The 24,708-nt window shown below is 34.3% G+C and overlaps 1 protein-coding gene across 1 annotated transcript in view; it reads right to left on the reverse strand.

Moving 5' to 3' along the window:
- LOC104621236 (ERC protein 2) overlaps nt 1-24,708 on the reverse strand; it is a gene marked incomplete at both ends in the record, with an annotated part of 64,506 nt that overhangs the window by 32,854 nt on the left and 6,944 nt on the right. The window contains one exon of the mRNA XM_010287664.1: nt 4,721-4,858. Coding sequence (XP_010285966.1) covers nt 4,721-4,858 — 138 coding nt within the window. The remainder of the gene's footprint in view (nt 1-4,720; nt 4,859-24,708) is intronic.

Consider the following 24,708-nt stretch of genomic DNA (forward strand, 5'->3'; position numbering starts at 1 on the left):
CTCAACTGCTTATCTGCTGTATGCTGCTACAGTAGGACCAACTTTATAAATATCAGCTTCATGAAAGCAACCTCTTGAGCTGCTTTGGGCCAGTCCAAGAGCTGAGATACTCTTTGAAAAGTTTCTTGTTAAAACATCAAGGAAGCTGATAGCAGTTTTGCATATTCCAATTTTCAAACTTTTTTCTTTTTAGTAAGAGTAAACTTTTTGTGTGTGTGTATTGCAGCGCAACCCTTATTGTTAAGAATTTTCAGTTTGAAAAGGCTTCAAACTTAGGGGTAATGAATTAAATTAACACCTTTTTCAGTTTAGTTAAAAAGCACTCAAAAGCGACTAAAGTTGTGCTGATTCATTTCTTATTTCTGACAAGAGAACAAATTATACCAGCAATATTGGCAGAAAAATACAAAGATTAAAAGGAGTCCATTTCAGGAAATTTTGATGCTGTTTTATGATGTCTACAGTAATTTCTCATTTAGTGTTACCAAGCTACCTAATCACTAAATATGAAAGAAAAAGAAAATCAGAGACAGATACTATTTTCATGAAGAATAAGGAGCCAAATTTTCTAATTCGAGCCAAAATCTCAATCTGAGTATTTTCAAGAACAATGCAGGAAAAACATAAATGATCAAAAATTTTAGTTTTGCACTTTTAAAATAGCTTCATAATTCATTCCTATCATATGATCATGTTTTAATATTTTTTCTTCACACAGAAACTAAGAAAAGCAATTAAATTCTAATTTAGTGAATTGTGGTTAACTAAAGTGGTATAAATAAATTTAATTTCTATTTGAAAAGAGCTTCCCATTATGCTCTTGGAGTATTTTCTTCTTTTTTTTTTTAATTAAAATTCTAAAAACTATTGAATTGTCAAAGAATTAAGGAAAGCCAAAAATTGTGCCTAATCTCAGAGTATAATACAAGATGATATAGCTGCAAACTAGGCCTGATATAACTTTTAAAACAAAACAAAAAACCCACAAACAATGTATTTCCATAGAAAATAGGTCTTCTTGAATGAAAGCAGCACCTTTCTTGACAGCATTACAAATTTAAATTAATAAAAGTACTTATATCGATGCACTTGTTAATAAGAAAATATCACTAAGTGTTCTTGTTTTGTCCCATTTTGACAAAAATCTATTCCATATTCCTACCAGTATGCAGTAGAAAGAGTTAATAGCTACTGATAAAGTCTGTAGGTCTTAAGAATGCTACTGCAGACAGAAATAGGGGTAAGACAGGTTACTCACTGATAGCAGCTAGGATGATTTGGAAAGCTGGATGCAAATAGGAACGAGACACATATGTAAACAACTTGTCCAGGCATTTAGCTGCCAGAAGACACAAGGAAGCTAGACGTAATAGTTCACTTGGAACTTCTAGAAGATGCCTACTGGCTTCTTTCAATGTATCTTTTCAAGTACATCCCAGAAACTACACTTAAGATTGAGAAACCTACCCTTGAAGTTACAATGTGAAAGGAACTGTACAATAAATGATTAAAATCATACAGAAAGACGTTTTTACCTTGGAAACTTCCTCCTCATTGTATCTAATCCTCTAAGATCAAGTATCCTGTTTCTCAAACACTCATACTAATTCTACTCTGCAGTGTTGTTTTTCTCCTTTTTAACTAATATACTACTCAGGCCCCAACTGTAAAAAGATTTCCCCGTAGCACACAGTGACTTGTCACACATTTAAAAAAAAAAAAAAAAAAAAAAAATCTATCAGAATCTGCGTGAAGTTGAATTTTTATAACTTGACTGTCTCATAAGCAAATTTAGCCAATGAACTTAAAGGGCAAGGCAATATTTTAACCCTTTTAGAACTGATATTCTATATTCTAGATTTCCAAGTTTATCATCAATATTGCTACCTAGACTGACAGCCACTGTAAATCATCCAGTAACTGTGTAGGAGCTATACTGTTATGTATCTGTTCAGAAACTTGAAAAATATAAATTATTTAATTAATAATTTAATTAAGCTTACAGATCTCCAAATACAGAAAAATATTCATAGGAAAACAACACAAATTTAAACAAATGAAGTTTTCTGTGAAAATTCAAGCCATATGTTCCTACTCTAATACAGACCCTAATTTGCATAATGATCTGGGCATGTCATAAAATAATTGACGCAGTTTTAAAGCACATTTGTAGAAAAAGGCTATTATTTAATAATTCTGTGTATCTTTTCCTTAGCTTAACAAAGTAGCATTTCTGAAGTAGTATAGAACGATAAGCATCTCGCTTGCATATAGAGTTCTTCCCTTTATATAATGCCACCTAACTTTTCTAAGTAACAATCTCTCCATAAGTGACTGAAACAGTCACCAGACAGCATAGCACAGCTCAGCATTCTGCCCCTTCGCAAAAGCACTGGCATACAGAAGATACCATTGCCTTAATCAGCTGCAAAAAGACAGAAATCTCTGTGGCAGAGGAGAACATCCCATAGTGGTCATTGCGTATGCGTCTCGGAGTAGCCCGCAAACACTGCGGGAAGGATGCCATTCCCAGCTGACTACTTTGTATAGAATTCAACCTTAGAGACCCCATGCGAGTTCCATCCGATTCCACTTGGAAAAACCGCTAATCGCACCGATTCTTTTATAAAAAGGCTGTTGGCACATATCCATGCAATTTCAAATGAAGTAGACATGAATTGCAACAATGCATTTCAGAGAAGGATCTAAGTTTATCTAACTTTTCCAAAACATTAAAACTGGCATCATTTATTGGACTTTGAACTTTTATTACAGCAATCAAATCAAGCTCAACACAAAATTTCCGTACCCTCGGGGTCTCTAGTGTTGTGATATTTCAAATTATTATATACATAAAGAAATTCTAGAGTAAAATTTTTAAACAAACTCTGGGACAAATCACCATGATATTCCAAAGTAATGCATCCTGAGTTTAGTAGAATTGTACAATTTTTATGTCTGAGTATAATAAAATATTTTATTTTCAATACATGCGAAACTTCTTCAAAATTATAAAAACTTCTACATGTATTTATTAGTTCACATCTATTTCAACAGATTTTAGAATGGTACGGGTACAAAATTACTTGAAAACAACTAATTGCCAGTCATTAATTTGGATTAGGTTTTAACCCAGCACTTCTTAACCTTTTGTATGTCTGGTAGTGAGAAGACGACTATACACAACTATGTTCCATTCAATACCTTCACACTTGCTGCTTCTACTATGAATCCTGGCAAACTGTCATTACTTTAGTATTTTCAACAGAGAAATGCATTACAATTGAAGACAGACTGCAACTTAGCAAATTACCCCAGCAAAGAAGTATTGCATAAGTGCATTTTCTCTCAAGTGCTGCAGATGTAGCTGAGGCAGAAAATGGGATACAAGATTTCTTCGGCTTTTGACCATCTACTTCATGCTCAGTTGCACAGGAGAACTGGCAAGTTTGCAGTGTGACACTCACTCCACTTTTTACATTGACAACAATAGCATGATGGTTAAAGGACCGTTTTAACCTCTCAGCTGCCTCAGTGGGCACTTTGAGAAAGTGAAAGTAATCTAGAAAGGACAGTTTACAAAGAGGAAAAACAGAATTAAAAGTACTTCATGTCATTTTTTTAATAATATGCTGTGAGATTGGTGAGCACTGCATCCAGATTAGCAGCGAAAGATTAACAAAATGTGTGTACTTTCTTTACTGCATAAATGCTGTACGCTTATCCATATGAACCCACAGAAGTAACAGTAATGCCAACTTTTTTCACTGTTGTTGACCAAGCAAATGTTAGAAAGGTGATTAAACATACAAAGAAATAAAAAATGCAACATTAGCATTTTAGGTGTTAGTGCCAACACTATAGTGGCATTTTAAAGTCACATACAGTCGTAAACACTTTCCTAGGATTACACACTGCAGAATAGCACATAATAGTTTAATTAGTTGAACTCACCTGTGCATGTTTAAATGATATACAGTAAGATGTGTGATCTGCAAAAAGTGGATACTTGTACTAATTTTGGGGGTATATAAATTCACTTGGATTATCTCATTGAAAGTTAACTGGAAGAAAAACCCTGACCTCAGTGAAACTGGTAGGAATGTTGCCACTAATTTAAAGAGTCCAGATTTATCCCTTCTGCTAGGTGTCTTCAAATTAACGGCACGTAGTTTTTAAAGAAAAAAAAATCTCCTTTTTTTAGTGTATAAATACACTAAAATATTTATATTTTTATGTAAGTACACTTATAAATTAAGTGTAGGAAATCAATAGTGCTAACAACAAGCCAAGGTAACAGTTGGTACAGTCACTTGCTGTTGGCTCTTCGGTTAGGCTCTGCTTAACAGACAAAAGAACAGGAAAATCAAAAGCACAAAGCCATCAAAATACTAAACTCTACCTTTAAGTCAGGCATCCATGACTTACAGTTCTTTCAGGGAACAGCCACTCATCCCATTGACTAAGGGAAAATCTTCCCATCTCCTGGGCCATTTATTCCGTCCCCATTTGAAAGGACATCCTTCTTTACCTCAGAGTCCTCTTTCAGTTCATCAGCCGGGAATCACTCCTTGCTCAGCCTACCAGAACAGAGCCACCTGCTTTCCTGACAAGGCCCATAGGTTCTGTTACAGGTGCCAGACCAACTTAAAAAGACGTCTTGTGGATAAACTTCACCCACAAGAGCAGCACATAACACTGTTCCATGAGAAAACATTACCTTTTCTGATAAAGCTTCTTCTAAGGTTGCTAGCGCTGTGTCTGTGTTACTAGAATCCGTTTGCAGTGACTTCACTCTGTCTTTTAGATTAGTTAGTTGTTTGTCTTTATCCCTAAGTTGTTCTTGTAGATTTTCAATCTGAAAATAAAAACAGATCATAGTATTCATCAACCTTGTCTTAACATTCAAAGAGGGACTTGGGTACTAGGATCAATAGAATGTATACGTATCACACTTATGATACATATGCCTCAGTATACTGCCAAGTTTATACATGGTAGAATATCAACAGTTTTTAACTTCTGTCCTTTCTGTTTTGTTTTCCTTTGCTAAAATGTATAATTTACTAATAAATTATAGGAAAAAACTCAGTGCAGTTAGATATTTTATTAAATATTTTCTGATATTAATCACTTTAGTTTAAGGTACTGCATTATCTCAGTTATTTGAAGTATGTGTGGAATTACTCCTTTAGATTATTCTAGTTGCAATAAGAACGACAAAGAAAGGGAGGGGCAAATGGAGTTCAGAGAGCCTTAAACTGAGGAAGAAGAAAGATGACAACCTACCTATCTAAAAACCTCTTCTTCCACGATGCCCTGCTGTAAAGGAAACTCACCTGGACAGAGAGCAGGATGTTTTTATTTAAAAAAGCCAAACGCAGAAACAAAAACACCCAAACAATCCAAAAGCCCAGAGGCCACCATTTCTGTTCTCTTTCTTCATCTCCATGAAGTTTTAAGGTATGTCACTATTTTGGATATTAAAACTGCTTTAAACAGGTCTAGTTCTTCCTCTGGCAAGTATTTAAACATATTGCTAAGGTACCTGTGAACACACTGGTTTGTTAAACAGGTCATGATTTACAGTCGTTAAGTCTGAAAGGTTTTCGCACAAAAAATTGTCCACAGGACCATGTGGATTTTGGAAGCAAATCTGAATAAAACCACGCCGCTTCTGACTGTCATGGCAATCACCTTCTATGACTGTAAGGCACTACAACCTTCTGGGCATAATGCAGAGAGGACACGTGCTATGACATATGGGTAAAATCTTACTAATTTTCTGTCAGAAGAATCAGCCTCCCTTCATTCTGTGCTCTCAGTGCCACTTACTACCATGCCACTGGCATAAAACCAAAATTTGTTCCGTAATACTTAGAACAAAAAAATAGTAACAAGAAAATTAACTAGTCTATTGTTTTAGTACGCCACTTTAAATGATATGACAAAATATGCCTAAATCCATAAGATATCATTTGTTCAAAACTGGTTTTAAATATGCTGTTAAAATTAGACCAATTATTACTGTCAAGAGAGATTCTTGAAATTGTTACTTTCGTCAGTGATTTTACACTTTGGATCACGTTCTGTTGCTGCTTAAGTGAATGAAGCTTTGCTGTTCATTTCGTAAAGTAATGTAATTTTTCTCGTGGCCAACGTAATTTCCATTTAAAGCAATTCAGATTTTAACAGAAGCAGGATCCTTCATAATTACTGTTAAACTGTATTTAAAGATTCTTTTACAAACCTGAAGCTGAATTCGATGCATGTGCAGCTCTGCAGAAGTCAACAGTTATGTCAATAAAAATTTGATCTCCATATGCAAAAACGTATCACCATAATCAAACAGTTTAGTTTGGGGCATACTTCGGTAAAAATTCTCCTCCTACTACATTATACATGTGCAGGAAAAAAGCCTGAACTTAAGTTTTGACATCATATATATCCGTAATTAATAAACCATAAAATCCACAGTACAGATGTGTGGACTGTATAAAGTTTGTTTAAAGAAATTTATATTTTATAAGAACTTAAATGAAAATTAAAATAAAAGTAAAATAGAAATTGAAAGTAAATTTGGAGGAGCACATTCCAGTTAGGAATTCTTTGTAACAGTATGGTAAGTACAAGTATTGTACCTTTATTCTTTTTTTTTCTTCTCTTATTTTTTTTATACGTAGTTTGGTACGTCAGATTACTGCTATGGGCCAAAGATTCACTTGCTCTGTAAAATATAAAACACTAAGGCATATACAGAAAGGTTTTTTGGGAAGACCGGACATAGAATAGCTCACTCTTGTAAACGACCTCTTGTAATATTTTTCTTCATGTGTATATTTTATACAGATACAGAAATAAGATACATGTGTTAATGAGTTAAGAACTTTTTATTTTATGGCATGTGTATTAGTCACATCTAAAATTACACTAACTGGCATTCAGAGGACTGCACACTACGTTTCTTTACTTTCATCCAAGTATTAATGATTCCAACAACTACCTCACGACACCCTGTGGAATACTTAAGCAATTGCACGTTTCGTCTTCAAAATAATTTCTCAAGCGAAAAGGAAATAAAACAGGAGGGAGAATATTGATTACATGTTCTTTGAAACAAAGTTAAGATCTGGTCCTTTATTATCATCAGCTTGACCTACCAATTCTAGGCACCCTAAATGAAAGTACTTATTTCCTATGCACAGTGCTTATCTGAATTCCACAGCATTTACACGATTTCCTTCCTCTTAAAACTAATTTAAAATATGATCCAACCCTTAACCAAGAAAACATGTTCTAAAATTATTCAGCATTTACAAAATTCTTTCCTCAGAGGTAAAGAGAACAGTCAGCAAATTAAAAACATCCCCACTGAATCACAACTACTTTAAAATAAGTCATTCAATGCATAGTCCATAGATAAAATAAGAGGAAAGGATCTGATTATTCTTCTATTTGTGCTATATGAATCTGAAGGAAATACTTTGATGGGAACAGGACCACACTGGGGTATGTGAAAGTAGAATCAGTACCGTAGAGTATTTGTTTGTTGGGATGGGCATGAGATTAATAAGATCCGCTAATGCAGACAAGATTTTATGACCTGTTAATCACAAAGAGTTCTCTCAAAAAGATTACAGGAGGCAAAGAGATTGAGCAGTCTCACATGCTAAAATCTTGGAACACAACATATGATTTAGTTCTTCCTGGGTGTTTTAAACCCAGAAAGAACAACAAACCCTCTGGTAACCTCTGTCATTCTCCAACATGTATTTGGATACAGGCAGATATGCAAGGGTACCATTCTATTGCTAAATAATGACTGCTCTAATAATGACTGAATGTCTGAATTCAATTTATGACAGGGACTGTTAAGACTTTCTTAATCCTCAAGCACTTACATTTTTATCTAATAGGAAATCAGTTGCTGTGCAGTTTTGTCAACATGTAATTCTTACCTCTGTAAACCGTCGTGTCCCTGTGCCATGAGCTGTATGGAAAGAAACCGCTCCATTCTTTCTGTATTTCAGAAAGTGTGTATATTCCCGGAGCTTAAGACAGACTTTCTTCCTTTTTAAGAAACAATACCCTTCCAGATAAATGTCTTTCCTATGAGGCATCCTGTCAATAAACTGCAAGTGCTAATCTTGCCACTTTTTGGCAACTGTCTCAGGAATGCTTCATAAATACCCAAGGGATTAAATAAATCTCACCCTCAGAGAGGCTTCAAAATTCTACAGTAATCCAAGTTTTCAAAAGAAAATTACTTTCATTATCAAAATTAAGGTACTGTACTCTGGAATTTGCAAGAAAATTATATAATCAAAGAAAATGTTCCGTGCAATTAACAGTTTGCCTTTAGAGATATGCATTAAAGTATAAGAGAGTTTAAGACAGTGTAAGGGAGAAATGATCAGAGACTTCCTAGGCCTAGCTAGTCAAACCGTAAAGTCATATACCTAAACTCAGCTCCATATATTTTCCTGTCTGCTCTGTATTTGAGTTTTAAATAACTCAGACAACAAGTATTTTGTAACACTGTCTTTTTTAATCCCAAAATTCATTTTGCTCTATTCTAAATTTCTCTAGGCAGAACTTTTTGAGATTTGTTTCATATTAAAACATAAGACATGTCTGTTCCATTGAAGCAGATCAATAATATAATGCTAGTTTAATTTAAATTTAAAATTTAAACACATGTGAGGAAACAGAACTTTTGTACATATTTTCATAGTTTACTAAAAAAAAAAATTTTTAAATTAATATTTTTTTTAAATCTTTTATTTTAAGAAAAAAATTCTACATTTTACTTCATAAAGTTAATGGAATTTTGAGAAAAAGATTTAATAAAGAGCATTCATTCAATATGAGCATTAAATTTGACTACTTGAAATTTTAGTATTCATTCTCAGAATTCAGCTACTGACTCATAAATATACATAAGAAAAGACAAAAAAGTAACTATTAATTGAAAGAGAAAAGAATAGTTAGGGATAGTTCAAATGCAAATACTCTAAATGTCTACGTACACAAAATTTTGTTTTATTAGTAAGAATCATGATAAAAGTTCTGTCTCATATGGTCCTTTTCAGACACATCTCAGTACATCCCAAAACATGACACCAGCTTTAGTCGTGACTCAGTAAAACAGATGTTTCTAGAGCAGTCCTAACATCTCTGTTCCTTTATACGCGCGCGTGTGTACGCATAATTTGTAATGAAATACCCATCCTTAGTCTGAATGAACAGTTAGAAAGAAAAAACTGAAATAATTTTTCCCTACCATGACTTAAAAATATTACTACCTGAAAGCTCAATATACAGAGGTATGGTTTTTGGAAAGCACTGTAGATTTTTAGCCAGAAATTTTTAATGAATGATATACAGTTATTAAATATCAAGTCAGTCAACATATTTTAAAAACTACATTGACAGGCTTTACAGCAGCTTTTTGAAGTTTCAGCCTATGGGGCGAGAGGGGGAAGCTATGAGCTCCATAGCTTTCCACTAACATCCACGATATGACCTAGATATATTTTTCAGTTTAAGCAGGATTTCAATGAACAAAATGAGTTCATTGAAAGGCAACTTCTGCTTCAACAGTTTGACATTGCAGAATTCTCTTTTGTTTTGAAAGAGACTAGTCCCCAGAGTGCTTCATCATTCAGTACCGCTACCTTTCACTTTGGTTTTCTTCCTTTTAAGTAGGTAGACAGTCAAGCATTAATTAGGAATATTTTTTCAAAAGTCAAAATACTTATACATTTAGATTCTAAAACTTAAAATAAATGTTATATTGAAAAATTATACTATAAAACTCTTTAAAATATTATAAAATGGGGCTTTGCTACTTGCAACCAAATATATTTATTAAAGTTTAAGATTTGCACTAATCTTTAGCTTTACCAAAGTAATTGGAAAAAGCTTGTTAATCTTATCATGACATGATAAAACACTCTTGGATTTCATAAGCAGTTCCAACAGCTAACAAAATGCTTGATTATTTCTCAATAAAGCTTCTTACCTATAGTTGCCTATTGGACAATATGTTCTCAATTTAAAATATTTCCAGAGTGCCTTCCTGTTACTACCTTCCAAATTTATATTTGCCAGATTGGAGAAATACAGGAGCATTGTACTTCAGATTACAACATACCTCATGGTTCAATAGTATCTTTTAGCTTTATATTCTTTCATTATTTTGCTCCACAAGACTTCCTTAAACACCAGAGAATGTAGATGGCCCAAAGCACATCATCAGCTCAATCCTACACTGTCAATATGACAGTGGATTACTAAACCAGAGACAGTAAAGGTATTTGTAAAGTTGTCCATAGATTTTCTATAACCCTTTTGGTTGTGTAAAACATTTCCAACCATGGATACGGTGTGTACCCGAGGAGAAAGCAATCTCCAAATCAGTGGGTCTGTGAGATTTTCACAAAAGACGATTGATTTGTCTGAATAGTTTTTACCTCAAACTTCCTTCAGGACTGCAGTTCAAAGTAGCAAAGTGCAGCTGCACAGTGACTGTCACAAAGGAGTTAATGAAGCAAATGCTGCTTCAGACATCAGCCCTCACATTAAGCTGATGACAAGAGCACTAGAGAGGTGGCATGAGCTAGTAATTACCCTATTGCTACCTTCCCAACTCACATAATCCAAGCAGGAAAAAAAATCCTTCAGAATTTTCCTCTACTTGACCAGGTTAAAAAAAAAAAAAAAAAAAAAAAAGACATAAGACCATAATAAAAAAAACAGAAAAAAGGTAAACAGAATATTTTTCCTGAGGTACACTTACACTGTTTCCCTCCAAAGTTACAGCATTTCTATATGACACAATTTTCTGCTTCTTCTAGCTCATTGAGTTTTTGCCATTAGGATTACACAGTTGATGAGATTAACACTGTGGTTTGAAAACTTACTTCTATGGTTGTTCATTATTCTTATACCATCACAGACCTTTTTCTTTTTACCCACTACATTTACATTAAGAACCACCTGGTCACACCCATTTTATTCAATATAACAGAATCATCTTCCCTTTTGCTTTGTTTGAAGTTGCAAATCTTTACATGTGAACTTGTCTCTAACAAAGTAGCAAGTAGCAAAGGGCCAGAAGGATGTTAGTTCATACAGCATTTTTGCAAAATAAGGCTTCAAATTCTAATCTGGTGTCTTCACAGAAATATTGCAATATAAAATACTACATCATTTCACAAATAAAATTGAGGCATTTGTGACATGATTTTTTTCCTCAGTGAAATCAATTCATCTCTATTTTTCATCACATTTTTGGGGGTAATGTTACTGCATTATTTATTGCATTAATGAATATGATGACACTTTAAAACAATTCTGTATAAAATAGCTCTAATAAAACACCACAAACCAATAACTTAACCAAGACATACCTTTCTCTATCATCCAGTGTTAGCACTGCCAACCAAGAAATTATGGGGAAACTATACCCCATGGATTTACGCTGTCCCTTGTAATATGCACTGACGTGTTAAGTAAGCCAAGTGTACCATTTCATGGAGAACAAATGTCAAGTCTTGGGATGACATGCTAAGTACAAATAATTTTGTTAGGCAAGGCTCTATACAAAGGCAGTTGTGAAAGACTACATGAGAATTTGATCTATGCCTTGCTCAAAGTCTAGAATTAACTTTAAAAAATGAGCACTGTGAATTCAGCTGAAGCTCTGAGCTACAGAAGAGTGCTCACTTCATGTTTGTTACAACTTGTACTCCACGACTATCCAAGATTTTATGAAAGCTATTCACTCGTATTTATCTCCAATTTCTTGTTAATTTGCAAAAACTGTCACTAACATACCAAATAAAGCATTAAAATGCATACTGCAAATTAACCCACATGAAAAGTTACCAGAAAAACAAATTGATATAATGAAGATGCATATTATACGTTTGCATCTGGTATGAAATAATGCAGAAAAGAGAAGGCAACTCATTTTTGTTTTTTCACAAGCAACAACTTACAAAGCTGTTATAAAATTACAGTAGTGTCAACAGGACATGAGACAGAGATTATCAACTGCATACACTCTTCAAAAGAAATAAGCTCTGCAGTGTGTATGGCTAACTCCTTATGTGATTGAATAAGGAAGAAAAATACCTGAAGATACTACCATTAGACAGGAAGTGGACGTGCAAGATGAGAGACAAAGAAAACATCATGTCTCTAAAAGAGAAAGTAGGAAATTATAACAAATATGTGAAGACTAGAATACAGAAAACAGTACTTTCGATGAAAAAAATTATGCTTTTACTACTGAACACTAAAGCTGTATTAGCAACCAAACATAAAAAAAAATAGCAGACAAAAAAACCCAAGAGTTTACGCAGATGCTGACATTTGGAGATGGGAATTTTCAAGGAATGAAGAAAAAAAGAACAGGAGACAGGAAGGGAGATGTATAAAAGCTATGAAGAAGTAACAAACACTAGCAGCAGCATCAAATACAAAATAAAAAGTAAAGAGCAGTTTTAATTTGATTTGATCAGAAGGATCAACATTACATACCTAATTTCAATCAGGTCAAAAAACATTTCTAAGAAGGATAGGAGAAATGGTGTATTCAAGACTTCTTGGATTAAATTTAGTTCTACTTCAAGATGTACACAACTTTTTTTGTATGAACAAAACCAAAACCTACAATAGAAATGGAAAACTGAAATAATTTCGAAGTCAGTGTGCACGTCTTTGAAAACTGAAGTCTGAAATATTTCAGCCACTTCTACCACTATGTCATCAAATGCCTTTACTGAAAAAAATTCATATAATCTCTAAACAAGAGACACTCAACAAAAGACTGCCCAGAAAAAAATATCAAATGGATGCCTAAATTTCTAACAATCATTAAGATAAAAACTAGAAGAAGATGGCAGCAGCAGAAGTGTCTATCTCATCAATAAACTCCCAAGTCTGTCACCAGAAGTCTAGCAGAACTCTTCTGTTTCATGCTGAATTCCCCACTAGCACCAGGAGGAGAAAGCAGAATAACCAGGACAGAGTGTTCCTCTGCTTGTAGACGTTATAATTCCTGTTCAAGTTATTAGCAATGGCAGCAGGCTCTACATAAATATCTTCCATATCTTTTTCTCTCAAACTGCAAAGTTTGAGATATTTTTAAAGCCATTAATGAGAATTCAGATATTTATTTTTCAACGTGGCTTTCAAATTTGATTTACTTTTTTCTTTCATTTTAAAGAAACAAATAAGGCTGAAAATTTCATATACTATTTTTATACCTAGGTTAGCAGTTGGTCTCGATGATCTTAAGGGTCTTTTCCAACCTAAATGATTCTATGATTCATCGAAATATTAATAGTTGTCCCCAATACTTAATTGTTATTCTGGAAAGGGAAAAGAGAATAAGTCATATTTTTATTTATACTTTTTATTTTTACAATGTCTGAAGTATAGTATTATTGCAGCAATATATTGAACTTGATTGCAAATACTTTATCAGAACTCCGTAAAATAATAGGGGAACATATGTCTTACACTTTCTTTTCCCATTAGTTGATAACTAAATGAACTGCTTTCAAAAGTCTCACATACTTTGCAGGTACAGTAACCTGAAAAGAAATAAGGTTTTCACAGATTTGCAGTACCTGAAGCCCACTTTCCACAGAAGCTCTACAAACAAAATTTCAGTCTTTGAGTCCCTCTTAACTGTCACAGGGCTGTTAACATAGCTGTAGGGCTCTGTCACCTGAACAAGACTAATAGTTGCTTTCATACTGTAAGTTACTACAAGTGTTTTGTCAGGTTTGCTTACACCAAATCTCTGTCCTAAGGAGCAAGTGATTTAGGAATACAGGGGTATTTTAAGGTCTAGAAGATATTTGTCCTACTAAACAGTTTAGTCCCATATGTTTAGTCTGTCTACCCATCCATTTGATAGTCCATTCAACACATTCACCACAGTATGGTTGTGAAGATGCACAGAACAAAAAAAGATATGATCAATGAAGACATGAAATTTACCTTGATATCAAGCTTCTGCACAGATGTTACACAGCAATTTAACTTTCCTAAAATAGGCTGAGGAAAGCAAGTCAGTCACTGGTAGAATCAAGAGATCTACTCACATAATGTGTAAGTATTTCCCACGTCATTATATGTTCTTTATGATTCTGTTTGTTAAATGTATGGTGTATCAACTGAGCATTAGTAAGCATGAACAGTACATACATGACATTATGGTATCTAAAAACATCCAATAGGATTGGAAGTTTACCTAAAGAAAAAAGGAAATATATGTGTCCCTTAATTTGGGACAGAAAAAAAGCTATAAAGAAGGAAAAGAACCTATTAACTGTTCATTACTAAGAGAAAATGTATATAATTTTCTGGGAATATGCAGCCGTATTCTCTGGTCAGTACCTACAATAAAGTACTATTACATGTGACTAGAAAAAAAAAAAATCATTATTCTATACTTGGAAACATCAGCCTACTATCTCATGTACATGTAGAAACTGAGAGCATCCTATTGTGTCAATAAATAGAAGTAAATGCAACTAAAATTGGGAATAAAAAGTGATAAATATCTTTTCCTCTTCTTCTTCCAGCACAAGTATGTTTGTTTTATTGTGCAATCACTGGAGGAAATAATTCACCCATTTTTACTTACTGTGAGATTCCAGATTCCTTCCATAATAAGAGATTCGAATGTATGGGTAACAGGAAGGATTCAGAGGAATCAATAAGCATTAAGAAAGAAGATGTGTGCGCTGAGTTTTCATACAGAGAGAAGAAAACTCCCCTAGGGCTGCTTAGGAAAGGGATCTGCCCTTAAGTCAGCTGATACTTTTACAGGGCTATAAAAGCAGGTCAGTGGGCAAACTGAGCCAAGAGAGGAGAAGGCTGTCACACAGAAAGGAGCTCCTGGACTGAAGGCTTGGCTTCTGTTGCCAGACTCCAGCTGAGAAAGAGCTGGAACTTAATGCTAAAATTAACCTTCACCAGGAAGCAAGCCAAAAGAAGCCTGGGCTGATAATATCCACTTGTGTATCTGGAAATACTCAGTCTCTGTCTCCTTCTCTTCAGGGACCAATAAATTCTCAGAACAAATCAGCTTGACTCTTGGACTCTTCTAAGCAGACAAGACTCACAGTCTTGTCAGATATCCATCGACAAGTTTTTGCTCTCATTATATGTATTTACTGTGATATAATTCAAAATGCAATAGGTATTTTCCAGATAGTAAATATAATAATACCAACTGAACTAACACATAATTCCAGTTACGACACACGAAGAGGTGGACATTCATTCTTAACAAGATATTGCTTCTTAAAACAACCATCTGTATATATTCAGGGCCAGATTTTCAAGCTGGGTTGGTTGGGTATGAATTCTTACATCTCACAACATTTTACATGTTACAGGATAATGAATGATGGCTGAACTTTTTTTGAAGTCTAGCTCAATTGCATGTTGAGAGGACCTGAAAATATGACCTGTATTACTTCTCCAAGCTAACCATGAAAAATCATATCTTTCTGCTCAATCCTACGTTTCAGGTATTTGAAGACATCTGACGATTTGTTACTCATGGCCAGTTTTGTATAATTTGGTATAGGGTACGTTAGCTTACGCGAGAATTTTTCAAGAGGATTTTGCATGGAGAACTGTTACATTATGCAGAATGCAAGCCAGAGAAGTACATATATTCTAATATACTCTAATGTAAACTCACATGTAGAAAAAAGCTGCTTTGGCAAACTTATACTTTCAATACAAATAATTAAAGATGAACAGTGATATACCTTTTAGTTTGTATCTTGTCATTCCTATGATGTCTGTATCACCTGGGAAGACTTGGGGGCCCCTGCCCAGATTAAAAAATTACAGCAGGTCTCATAAAAAAGTTAAAAGACAGTGGGAAGAGAGAGGCAGCAGGTAAGTTGTACAGACAAGTGTTGAGCAACAGAGAATACTGAAAAGGGAAGCTACAAAGGAAATACGAGTAAGAATAGGCACCTCAAGAGCTGCAGAAAGAGAGCAAGAGCCAGTTAGTCATATGGGACTATGAGCAATGAACACAGAGAAATCAATACACTGGATAACATGAATGGGAAGTAGCGCAAGAAAAAAAGAAGAAAACAAAAAAAACAAACACCCACACAGATGTGTATGTTGTGCGCATTGTTTTAAAATATACAAGTATATAAAGGGAAATATATATCTAGAAATAGAATAACATAAGCTTTAAAATAGATGACCAATCTGTTCTGAAAGCAAATTTAGGTTTTGCTATCCAAAGTATGACAAGAAAGCAGGTGAAAGCATATCACCTCATTTTAAATAAAATTCTTTCACTTTACAATATGTTATTAAAGTCAATGTAGTTATTAAAGAGGAATATAACCCTGATAAATTAGTGAGAAGCATTCATCAAGGAAAACAAGGCAGTAAAACAGAAACAATCTCCATCAGTAAAAGACTGAAAAGAGTTTAGAAAAATAACAGAAGGAATGATTTGCCTTAACTTATCCTGAGTTATGATGTTACATACTTAGGAAAATTATTAAGATAGGAAAACAGACAGACATCCATAAAAAGATTTCTTTTTAATTACAGAAAAGAGCCATCATCTCAAGTAGTGAATAACAGGCAGAAACCTTATCAACTGTACTTCATTTCAAAGTGAAAAGGTTGAGCAGGTTGTGGTGCGGAGAGGCTGGGAGCCTGGCTTAATCCCTAGAGAAAATGCAATGTTTTCACTCAGTGCAAGAATCTCCTTCAAATCCTGCTTGTGAGCAGTGGAACACACTCTGATACCCTGAGATCCTTTCCACCACTGTGGCCTGTGTTACACCTAGCGCCGAAAAACCTATGGTAATTGAATTTCCCTTCCCATTTGAAGGCTATCCAATCACTTAACAGATCTCCTTCTCAATCTGATTTCATGCTACTAATTTTCTAAGTTTTACACTGTCTAGAATAATTTCTCCTCTCTTGTGATATTTATAACTTCAGAATATTAGAATAAAAAACTGAGTTCTATTAGTTTTAGCCAGATACCTGTCCCTGACAGGTCTCAAACTGTTCTTATTGTCTAACTCTTTCACATATAAATCATTGTTCTGACAATGCAATGTCTGAAATCAAGCATGGATATTCAGGTGGGATGACACAAAGGCCATCTAGACAGAGGTTATAATTTCTTGTCTGCTATCCAGTATTTCTGCAGACAGAAATATTGGCAATTTTTACTACCACATCTCACTGCAAATACTCCTCTAAATTGATCTTAATCACTCCCTTCAGCCTCCTGGCATTAACACTCCAAATTTCTTTTTCAGGCTTGTCACCATTTCTTTTTCCCCATCTGCATTTAATTTTTTTTTTCCTAATTGAAATACTGAAGAATATTTTCTAAATGAAAATATTGAGGAAGGCTATATCTGAGATATGCCTTCTCACTCCAAGCAAGTTCCCCTCATCTTAGCTGTAGTTGCCTGTTCATCCTTTTTCATACTTCTTCAATCAACTTCAATCTTTAATCAATGCTAGGGATTTTTTTTATTACCTGAAGGATTTTTTTTTACTTTTATTCTTGCTCTCTTATGTTCATCCTTTCCATATTCACTCCAGAACAATGGTTTATAATAAAATATTTCTAGCCTAGAAACTCACTGCTCTACTGAGATATCATATACATCTATATGGACAATCCAGTTAAAGAATTAACACCAAATTTAAACTCTATCATAATCTGTAATCTCCCAGTTTTCCTTGCTTATTTTTCAAATTCCTTTAATTTATGTGCATATGCACTGTAACACTTTCAGAATATCTGTTTTTTGTTTTACTAACATCACTATGTATTTCTATTAATGGCTTCGAGTTACCATTTAAATCACCAGCTTGAGTGAAAGAAAAGAATACCTTTATTTCCTTTCCTGGAAAGTTTAAAGAGATATTTAACATGCTTTGTAAGGTTCGGATTTGAAACTCAATACATGTCTCATTTAAGCAACTCCTACACTTTTGATTCCAATGGAAAGCTATAAAAACCACAAGAGTCTAGACAAAAGCAAAATAAATGCACATTTAAACATCACACTGTTCTACAGGACAGTGTAACAATTACAAGTATAGCAAATGTCTACTATTTACTGCAGCATGCTACAACTAATTTTGTTAGAAGACTCTGGCCATAAATTACATTTTAACAGTAATTATATATCTCCTTATGTTAATAGATTCATAATATGCCTTTTACCTAGCACTGTATGAGAACAAATGTATTTGATATAAAGACTTCAAAAGTACAGACAAATAATTCACTTTAGAGTTAATGTAAGCTTTATTTTATTGTTCCAGAACATAGAGAACTCTCAGTATTCCTTCTTTAAACCAGAGATTTTTCAGGTAAGTGTACTGCTCTTACTTCTAAATGATAAGTTGATTGTATAGAACTTACAAATCACAAAAGTGTAAGTACAGTGCTTTAAAACTGCTCTGTCGTCTTTAATCCTTAATTACATATCTCTTCCTACAGACTTACAAAACTATTTCAGAGATTTCCAATATTCTCTTATTTCCCAGTTTTCCTGTAAAATACTCTAAATAATAATATGATAATAATATTCACCAAAAATCCACAGAGGAAAAATATTAAACTTTACACTTCCTTACTCTTGGAGTAAGGAATAAGGCAGCAGACAGGTTGAAGAGAGAGGAGGGAAGCCCTAAAAATGGAAAATAATTTTAAATGGAAAAAAAAAAAAAACTGTAATAGCAAAAATTTTTACATTGAAAGTAAAAATAACAGGCTTGTCCCCTAGCTACCATGAATAAAGGATGGCTATATGAAATCAATACAGCTATGTTTGTACTAGAAGAGCATCTTTCCCTTAGAAATTGCATCCAAGAGCTTGTAACAGAGAATCCAGTTTCACATGGTACTATTTTATATGAGTTTAAGTGCCAGTGGTAAAATAGTAAAAAAAAATATACCAGCAGAGCTTAAACAGTTAGGCAGGAATTAATTAGAAATAATAATACTCTTTATATTGGAAAGTTTCCTTTTAGCTCCCTGGTTACAGAGGGCATCTATATTCATATATAAGGGATAGTGTCATGACTTCACATGAAATAAAAGCTTTGCAGAAGAATAACATATGTCCCTGCCCCCTTCTCTTAAAGATGTCTTTTCTTAATCATTCTAAGTTAACATATGGTCAATGTACATAGGTTTATATCAATTAAGAGTTGAAGTGTTCAAAATGTTGTTCATCAGAGAACTCAGATTCTTGTTACTATGAGACGTAATTTAATATTTGCACTATAGCTGCACGAAAGACAATGCACATATTAAGTTTCACCATTAGTTACTGTAGGCCAGACACAGCCTTTCTACATATAAACTATCAAAGCACCACTAAACTTAAACTGAAACGTTAAACGCAGCAACTTGGATGTCTTTAATCAACATCTGCTGAACAGTTTAGATTTTCTGTAGCAGCAAAGGTAACACAGCAATGCTTTCATATAAATGTCGGAATGGGAAGTAGAAATACTCTGAAGTAGTTCTGTGTTCAAGATAGTTTGCTTTTGGTATGAAAAAATGTCCTTTTTCTTTTTTTTAATCTTTCACTGAATTTCCTTTCTTTCATGTACCTCCTCCTAAAAACCAGGAGGTTTGTATGTATAACTTAGCTTCATTCTAATATCATCACCTATAAAAAAAATAAAGGAGAGGTATAATATAGTAGATCTCTGACACAGAAATACCTTTTTCCCCAACCCAGTTTTTCATTAGGTCATTGATGCCTGGGATTTATTAATCAATGTAGCCATCCTTATTCATTTGGCTTTCTTAATTTTTTTAATTTATTGCAAAAGCCTTGATTAAAGGATCCATGAAAAATACTCCTTGTCCCTTTGGCAATTAAACGAAAATTCATTTTAATATCCTGAAGATGCATTTGGAAGTCATCTGCTATTGCAATGTCAGTGACACTAACCTCATACAATACTAAAACAGATAATACACTTATAGTATTTTTTCTCTGATGTATATTTCTTTGTTTTTTATGCCAGATATTTATAAGTTTATCTTAAAGAATTACATAGGACGGCGAGAAGTTTCAGCAACTGTCAGATGTAGTTGTCTCTCCCATAGCATTAAGCCCTTGTAGCTCTGTGTTCGCTTCTGTTACTACCTGACACATGTGCCCCTCCCCACGGTGGGGTTTGACAGGCACTAGATAAAACCTTCAGAAGTGTGGTGAGTTAGGAGTCTTCAGATAAGAACACTCTGAAGTCCTTTAGAGATGATGGATATATCAGAATATCTTACACAGATTGACTACTTTATCTCTGTAGTTCTGCAAGCATTAGAATTATTACAGAACTTCATTTTTGTCAGGTTTTCTCCTCAAGAACATGAGCTTAACTTTAACTGTAAAATTCTTTACAAAAACATGAGCATTGCTTAACAATGACTGTGTCTCCCATTCAGAAGATGACAGATACTACTAACGGTCTGGACTCTTCAAATGATTGAATGATGGGCAGCTCAGTGCTAAAAACCTGCCACGCACAGGGAAGAGCTTATTCCAGAACTAAGCATATATATATATAGTACTGTCACACCCAGCTCCTGAAACACAAAAACTCCAAAACTCTCAGTAGTCATGGATTTTTTGTTAATAAACATTCAAATCAAGCTATTTATGGCTTCCATGACCGCCACAACAAAAAATCCAGACTTAACCATAGATTAAGATTTTGGGATAGGTCTCAGCAGGCGTTTCACTCAAATTTAAAGTGTGCTTTAATATAGTTTCAATCCTGTCTATCAACAAGCATCTGCTTTAAGATGAATAGTTTACAAATTCTTGTGGAGCTTTAGCAGCTTCTCACCCTCACTCAGGATAAGCAAAAGGCACTACAGAGAGCAATATATAGAAGTACCGATGGTGTACAGTCACTTTGGGATGGGGTTAAACAGAGCAATAAAGGATGCTGTGCCTGTCTGGGGACATGAATGGAGATTTCTGCTGTCAAATCAAGGCGTCTCTTGAGCAATAAATGTAGCGGGCCTGATTCTTCTCCCAGATAAATAAGGGCTTACACTGGCATAATTACCTTTAGTAAATTTACTGCAGATTTATGCCTAAGTGAATGGCAAATAGGCCCAATATTTCTCTCATCTATAAAAGATTACGCAATACTATGCCATTTTTCTTTTTATTTTCCAAGAACTGCTTTACTCCATTCTCTTTATTTCACTTTGATCTTAGCACTGTGCCTGGCTAGGCGTGAAAAATTAAAGTCAGGTGTGCTAGAAGGAAGTGAATTAGATTCAGATTCCATTCTAAAGTTGAATTTATTCTACTCATATTCAAACATACCACTGCTGATTCTACCACCAAGAAATACATACTACTTGGCAACAAGGAAATTATCAAAGCAATCTGACCAAATTGGCACCACTATCTCTGGCTACATCTGGTAACAATAATATGAAGGTAGAAGTATGAAGATAACAATTCTTATTTATTGTTACCATTAAACTTATCTGTATGCGTACTCAAGTCTTTGAACTTCATGCTTTCATAAAGCCAATAAAAGCTCCACTCAAAGGTGAGGGATGATGCTGTTCCAAAAGTGATAAAAATACCCAATTTACTAAGGTATTACAGTCTCTAGTCACAGACTGCTCAGTCAGACAGACAGCAATGGAATACCACCACGAAAGCATGACTGCCAGCATCAAGGAGCTGTAGCCATGCATAAATTAAGGCCAACAAAAGAGTAGAAATTTAATGTACTACAAAATTGGTAAAAAACAACTGCTAATGCATAATTCTACTTTTTATATTTATTAGGAAATGTCTCTTCGTATTTCCAGATGTAACAAACTTTGATATACATTAGATCAAGTTGCAGATCAACTGTAACTGCCTCCCCTAGCAAGGGGATGAACAAGGGCAGTGAGATTTGCTTTCTTATGTCAAGATAAGGTCAGGATTGTTTATCACATTAACAAGTTATTCAATCACTACATGCTAAATATTTCATGCATCAGACTATGACAAACCAAATCTCTCAGCCAAAATAGGCTCAAAAGCATACATAAAATGTACCATTTCTGAATCACCCAAGATTTAAAATTGTATTCTCATGGATTTTACTCCATATAATTAACAAAATGATGAACTTATTTTCCTATGAAGCATTTCCTAAACTGTAATTAGCAATTTTCTAGCAATTTTTACCTAAAACATGCTAAAAAGGAATAAAGTTCATTAATAAAAACCTAGTAGCAACACATTTGAAACTGTACTATAACCATTATACAGAATCATATGGATCATTTATTTAGATTCAGAATCTATCATTATACTTTGCATATAGGTAATGTTAGTAAACTTTGAAGTGTGTCTGAGACTTAGTTTTAATACACCAAATTCCACTATGAATGGTGCATTGATTCAAATGAAAACAAATAAATAATATCCAAATATTTTGTTTGCTCAATTTTGTAAATAACATCCTCACTTTACCCAAGCACGAAGTAATTATAGCTTTGAAATACTTCTGGCATTAACAAAAATCTCCCCAAACTAGTAGCATCAACAGTTGCTCCCTCTATGCACGTAGCAGTAAGAAGTATATATAACATCTCCAAATACACTAGCCTGACAGGATGCACAGTTCCCAGCTTCACAAAGGATTATGTTGAAGAACATAATGTATCCCAAAGGAAAAAGATATGAGTTAACCATCTCTACCAACATTGGTGTAATCACAGTTAGGCTGTGTAACAAAATATGATATACATAATAAAACAACTGTTGCTTTAGTTAAAGTATTCCTTGGCAACATATTCACAGCTTGCCACCTTATATATTCTGAAGCTAGAGCTATGCTTTTAACATACATGTATTCATTCTACTGCAGAATATGCCTAAAATGGTAATCTAATCCAGCGGGTCTAAATTTTGGAGCCTGGCAGAAAGTCCTTCCTATACCCAGTTACAACGCACACAGAGAAATGGCTGCTGATTCAGAGAGGCAGCTGCAGCATGTTCCTGTGAATCCCCCTTTTCGACGTCTGCGTCACTCAGAAAAGGTGGGAAGCCACCCAGCCTCCTTCCTCCCTACCACAATCCAGTCACCTGGAGCGTGGAGCTTGAAAGAGCTTTCAAGGAAAAGATTAGCATGTAAAGACGACATACAAGCCTTTTGGGTTTGTGCAAAGTTTTGTTCCATGGGCTACTTTTTGAAGGATCTGGGTTTGTGTCATTTAAATGAGTTGTCAAGGATTCAATGGCAAACGGCCGGCGGGTTATAAAACAGCTGAATCTGTCGTGTTGAGACAGTTAGGAAATAGTCAGGCTGCCACTCAGAGACGCAGTTCCAAGAGCAGTGAACCACACGAACACACACTCTCCTCTCAGTCAGCAGCTGAAAATTCAATAAAAAGTCATGACAGCAGGATACCTCTCTAATGTAAAATTATTCTCAATTCCATTTCTAACACTCTCCCTTATAATTTTTAATTCCAGTCAGCAGTCCTCTATTATGTTTCTTGGAAGACTACTTCACGGAAAAATCTATTTCTTCTCTTAAGCAATTCTGATTCTCCCTCATTCTTTTTTTGATACATAAGTAGTCATCCATTTCCCTAAAGAATTCCTTTGTGTTCTTCTGCACCTCCCAAATATGACAACTTCTACTTTCTTTTTGCCCAGTCACACTATACGTAATTCAGCTCTTTCACACTTCAAAAGAAATTTCCTCCAACTCTATTAAAAAAAAAATATTACTCTTCACACAGCTTCAAATTCCCAGCATGCGAGTTGGCGGCTTTCTCGGCGTGAATAAAACTTAGGATCTTATTTAAAGATAACTTTGTTAATTAGTATTGACATTTCAGAGCCAAATGGCAGCTTCCTTCCTCACCAATAGCACTGGTGTCATGCTAGCAGTATGAAACCCTTATGTAAGTGTCTCATTAAGCTCAGTCCTACTTTGCAAATGGCATACTGTTTTTAAGGGCACTTCTGTATGTTACATATAACCTGAGTCTTGAACTATTCAATTCTCTTCATTTGAGCTGCGTGTTAAGAACCCTTTCAAAACTAGTTAGCATAACTTTATGTAAAACGACTTCCGTTATTTACACGTAAGGATTTATCTTTAAAATTCTGAATACATTATGATCTACACATACACGTTTACTATTTCCCCAAAAGTGACCTTTTTTTCCTCTTTCATATATTGTACTACCTCGTACTTTAGATCTTACAACTGATTGCCTCCTTTCTGTATATATAACTACATTTAGAAAGTTAATAACGTATGTAGTAATGGTTTCATACTACTGTCCTAGAAACTACACAAAAAAATATATGATAGCATCTCTTCAAAGAACTTACTTCTTATTTCAGCCTATTTCTTCAAATAACTAGCACTTTTTTTCTCTTTCAGTAACAATATCTTACCCTATAGCTCCCAAATGAATTAAATGATATGTCCAAAATGCATAGTTTTCCACAGGTGGCATACAAAGGCAGCCAAATTATTACTTTTAACTTTTAGGATTTTAAAATAAAATTAGTATTTTCAAACACGCAAACAAACGGGTTCCTTTGTTACCTCTTCAGAGATGTATATTACTGGTACATGAACCAGACCAACTGTGGT

This window comes from Phaethon lepturus, unplaced genomic scaffold (assembly GCF_000687285.1).
Source record: "Phaethon lepturus isolate BGI_N335 unplaced genomic scaffold, ASM68728v1 scaffold11035, whole genome shotgun sequence".
NCBI classification, from domain to species: domain Eukaryota; kingdom Metazoa; phylum Chordata; class Aves; order Phaethontiformes; family Phaethontidae; genus Phaethon; species Phaethon lepturus.